The 4,738-nt window shown below is 37.8% G+C and overlaps 1 protein-coding gene across 2 annotated transcripts in view; it reads right to left on the bottom strand.

The window, feature by feature from the left end:
- Lmbr1 (limb development membrane protein 1) overlaps positions 1-4,738 on the bottom strand; it is a 116,236-nt gene that overhangs the window by 53,301 nt on the left and 58,197 nt on the right. For both annotated transcript variants that reach the window (XM_033764443.1, XM_033764441.1), the window contains 2 exons: positions 4,371-4,439; positions 3,505-3,569 (listed from right to left, as the gene is read on the bottom strand). In XM_033764443.1, coding sequence (XP_033620334.1) covers positions 3,505-3,569; positions 4,371-4,439 — 134 coding nt within the window. The remainder of the gene's footprint in view (positions 1-3,504; positions 3,570-4,370; positions 4,440-4,738) is intronic.

The following is a 4,738-nucleotide window of genomic DNA, read 5'->3' as shown; positions in this document are numbered from 1 at the left end:
TCGGGTCCTTGAGCTTACAAGGCAGGCAGCAGAACCACTGAGCTAAATCCCTGGCCCATCCATTTGTATTTACTTACACAATGACTAAATCAAGAAACCTATAAAGTACATCAGTGACATGCAGAAGCTTCATCATTATATACTCGAAGTATTCCATAGATGTAATCATAAAAACCATTTAGTGTGGACATGACCAATGCAGGACATACGCAGGTACAGAAATGTCACAGTGACCCCTATTAATGTGTGCAATTAATATTTGTTCAATGTTACAATTTTAAAGTAAATAGGTTTAGAACCAAAATACAATAATAATAAAAATGAAAAACCTAAAAGTCATCCAACAGAACTCTACTGAAATGGTATGCTTACATATAAACCATTCACTACCACGTCATTTAGCTGTATGGAAACTAAAACTCACCAGTTGTATGGGTTATTTTCTGCACTGTCTTCAAAATTGATAAAACCTAAAATTTGTTCAATTCTAGCATTGTTAACACAGCTCTGTCTCTATGAGTGGTTCCCCCACCCCTGGAGAAATTTTTTTTTTTGCACCAGGAAACAAACTCAGGTCCTTCAGCCTGCGAGGCAGGCAGTAGCACCACTAAGCTAAAGCCCCAGCCTACCCCCAGAGAAATGATAAAGAAGCCAAGAACTGATTTCAGTGGCCTCTATCATTCAAATCCCAACAACTCATTCTCAACAAAACACATTACTGTAACATTTTTTATGTGTGCCTTTCCGCTGCCTGATGAGACAGTTTCAAATCATGCAGTTCTTTTTGGGGCCTCAAATTTATACAGTTCATGTGAAATTTATGTCAAGCAATCCAAAAATTTCCAATCTTTCAACAATACCTGAGGTTCCCTGTGGCCCAACACTCAACTAATCTCTGGCAGACATATTATCTCTACCCTTGGGAAGCCTAAACTTGAGAGAGGAGAACAAATTTTAAGGATAAATTAACATAAACAAATGACTAATGACAGAGAATGCTCATCCTATGAGGGACAAGAAAGGGAAAGGAAAGGGGCCTCTCCCTTCCACTGAAGCCTCTCCAGGAACAAGAGGTATGTGCCAGAACATGTGATGGTCCTGAGTGGGGAGAAAGTGACCCACTGACAGGACTGACTAGATGACAATTAAGAGTAGGAACCCTCAACAGTGTCCCTATGTATGAGTAGGAGGGGCCCTATCTTTCTGGGCCAAAGAGGCTTCTTTCTATCCATGTTTTTCACCATTTCTACTGTTTGGTTGAAAGCTGATTATTTTTACCTGTAAAATGGATTTTTATCTTACTGTGCAAATTATTAAATTATTATGACCACAGATAAGTCACAGTTTAAGATGTGCACAGGGATATGTGTTAAGTGCCTGTGAACGTCACCCACCCCTTGCTTTCTACTACAACTCTGTGAGAAACAGACCGTCATCACCATTTTGTATTCCAAGAAACAGAAGTTTCCCAGAAGGTCTATTATAACTACTATGGGCTAATGAGGGTTTACATGCAGGTAAGACACAATCCTGACCTCAAATAGTACCAGAAGAGAGAAAATGAATTAAAAAGTAACTACAGGATTAAAATAAATCTCAAAACTGAGTCTAAAAAAATGTTACAAAATGTCAGAGGTAGAAAGTTACTTTCAGCAGGGGAGAGAAAAGTCTGGCCAGTGTTCCTGATGATTGTAGCACCTCACCTGAGAGCCTGAATTACCAAGAGGAGGGCAGGCAATGCGAGCAGAGAAAGGCAGATGAGAACACAGACATGCAAGGGCCCCTCAGCAAGAAAGCAGCTGTATTGCTCTGGGGCTCAGAGAAACAAAGCAGTGCTCCACAGCTTGGCCTCTGAAGCCAGCCTCAGGGTTCAAACCTGCCCCATCTCATATCCTGTGAATCAGGACATGCTGCACAACCTCCTGATCTGAAGTTAATTCAGCTATCAAATGAGAACATGAGCACCTAACTCATGAGTTTTTCATCAGGATTAAATTAAAATCTGGGTGCCGAATACAGTGTTTATCACTACATGTAGTATATAGTCAATAACTGATCATTGTTGTTGGATGTAAGGACAGAAAAAGAGGCAAAAATAACTAAGAGTTTTGCAGATACTGTTAATAAGAGACATGTGCAGGAGAAAAATGAGCCTGGGGAGCAGAGATCAATATATAGTTTGGTATCACAGAAGTTGAGTCTACAGCTGCATGGAGTACTACTAGCACTCAACATGGCATAAATTACCTCCATGGTATCTTCCTCATTAGAACTAGATGTTGAGGGGAAAGTGGAGAGATGGTCCAGAGTAAAGTAGTAACTCAATGTTAGATCACAAACAGAGCTATAAATATCTCTATAGGAAGAGGAAGAAATATTCTCCATATTTTCTATGGAGAAAGAGATAAAAAAAAAACCAAAGTAGTAAGAAGAAACTAAACAAAGTATTATAAAACCTCTTTAAGAGGGATGTAAATTTCAAGGCTTGATGCATGCATCATGTTGTATTTGAGTGTGCATTCATTTATTGAGCAAGATAGGTTTTATTTTTAATAGAAGATATGAAGAAACCATAACTTTCAAAATCAAACAAGTATTTACTGAAAATTTATCTATTATAACACTCCTCAGTGTTTTCCCTTATGAATCACCATAGATGGTAACACAACCCCACCACCCAAATGACGGGAAGTGTAAAGGATACAAGCTAAGAGGAAGGAACAGCAGTACAGAAGTGTCTGCTCATGCATGCCTAGAAAGGGGAAACAGGGCTCCAGACACTCAGCAGCTACAAAGGCTACTGGGTCTGAGCAGGGAAGATACCTGGAGGGGTAGAGGCTGCCCAGAGAGAAGAAACAAAGCCATGATGGGTGGGGGTCAATGGAAAGGACAGGCACAAGTCTATGCAGCACAAGCTATGAAAGCCTATAGTGGGCAAGTAGCTCAGACTTGCGTCTGCAGGCAAGGAAGATCCAAGAAAGCAATTAAATGACAAATTCCCTAGGTACAACTAAGAACTTATTTTCATATTATTAAATATCTACCAAAATAAAGACCAAAGAAATTTAGGAATAGTCATTAGAATTAGTACTAGTTGAAATCATTTTCAAATAAATAGTATTTCTGAGATAAAAGGCAAAGTATAATTCAATGAATGAAGATATACACATTTTTCAGGAACACACCTGCTCTATAAATCAAAGCATATATGTGGTAAATTATTATTTGACATAAGGCAATGAATATCTAAAATACCTGTAAATGAGAGCAAATTTTACCATAAAATTTGCTAGACAAAGGTTCATCCAAGTACCTACAGTATTTTAAAAGCAAAAATATTTGGTTTCCAAAGATCCAAGGGACTTATTAAAAAGTAGTAACAATTTGTTGAGTGATAAACCTATAAAAATATTCTTATTTCTAAATGTTAGCTCACATCTAAGAGATGTTCAAATGTAAACACATGTTTTTAATCAATAAAATAATTTATAATGAAATACTTACTGTTGGCTTCACTAGCAACTGACCCATGACTGTGAACATGCGGGAGAGGCCCACTGGTGTACACACTGCAGGAATGAGAGCAGACTGGACCTCAGAGCTCAGACAGAGAAACTATGAGCCCACAGAGAAATACGGTAGCCCAAGCATCACAGTCTTAAGTACATTCAGTCTCCCAGTGAGAGGCTCCCAGGACTTTGTCAGAGGGTTCTTCAGCTTTATCAACAGGGAAGCTAGAGGGGCAGTGTGAGGAGGCATTACCACATTTAACAAAAGATATGTGCAGATGAAAGAAGGCTTAAAGTAGTCAAGATTCTAGCAGCTGAGAAACAATAAATATTTTGGCTTTAAAGAAAAAGAATACACTGCACTAAACTGAAAATCAGAATAGACATATATAGTCTTATGTCTTTGGAACTGTGTTTCACAGCTTACAACATCCCTGAGACAGGATGCAATGCCTCAAGCAGGACAAAGCAAGTTTTCAAATAAAGCCACATAATCATCATATAGAAGTCAATCACTTCCACTTAAATGCAGACTCAAGTGTTGTGATGGAAGCAGGGTGGGATGTAGGTAGGGCATGTGTGTATGGGTATGTGTGTTTAGTGTGTGTATGTGTATGAGCATGAGGGAATTCCTTCCCCAAACCAGTGGTAAAGACTTTCTTTGGAAAAAACAAAAACCCCTTATTATTTCAAGGCTTCAATTTATCAAAATTTATCTTGAACAAAAAAAACTCTAGAGCCAAATCAAAACAATCTCCAAGTTGTTAAGGAAGGAATCTCACCAGGAAACTTTCCCATAATTTTCCAGAATACAGCACAATTCTACTTTTCTAACAATATTAAGTCAGAAAAAATACTTACAGAGAAGTAACAAACATCCCATCAATGATATACAGGAATATAAATAGGGTAGGTAGAACTCCCAAAGATCTATAAAAATATAAATACATTTTAATAACTTCAAAATACTGCACATTAAATGTATAATGAATGCTATAACTGTATATTTTGAGTGTATTAAACCATATAATTTAAATTATACAATAAAAAGATCTAAAATGTGAAAACAGAAAATAAACCTTTTGCAAAGCCTGTTTAGAAGCAGGAAAAAACCTCCACAGAATTTTTGAAGCAGAAACCAATTAAAAAAATATATATGATAGGGCCAGGGATTTAGCTCAGCAGTTCTGCCACCTGCCTTGCAAGCACAAGGACCTGAGTTCAATCCC

Source organism: Fukomys damarensis, unplaced genomic scaffold (assembly GCF_012274545.1).
Source record: "Fukomys damarensis isolate Sample0158 unplaced genomic scaffold, DMR_v1.0_HiC HiC_scaffold_16, whole genome shotgun sequence".
Lineage (NCBI taxonomy): Eukaryota > Metazoa > Chordata > Mammalia > Rodentia > Bathyergidae > Fukomys > Fukomys damarensis.
The sequence above is the reverse complement of the archived record's forward strand: the minus strand, read 5'-3'. Positions and strand labels throughout refer to the sequence as shown.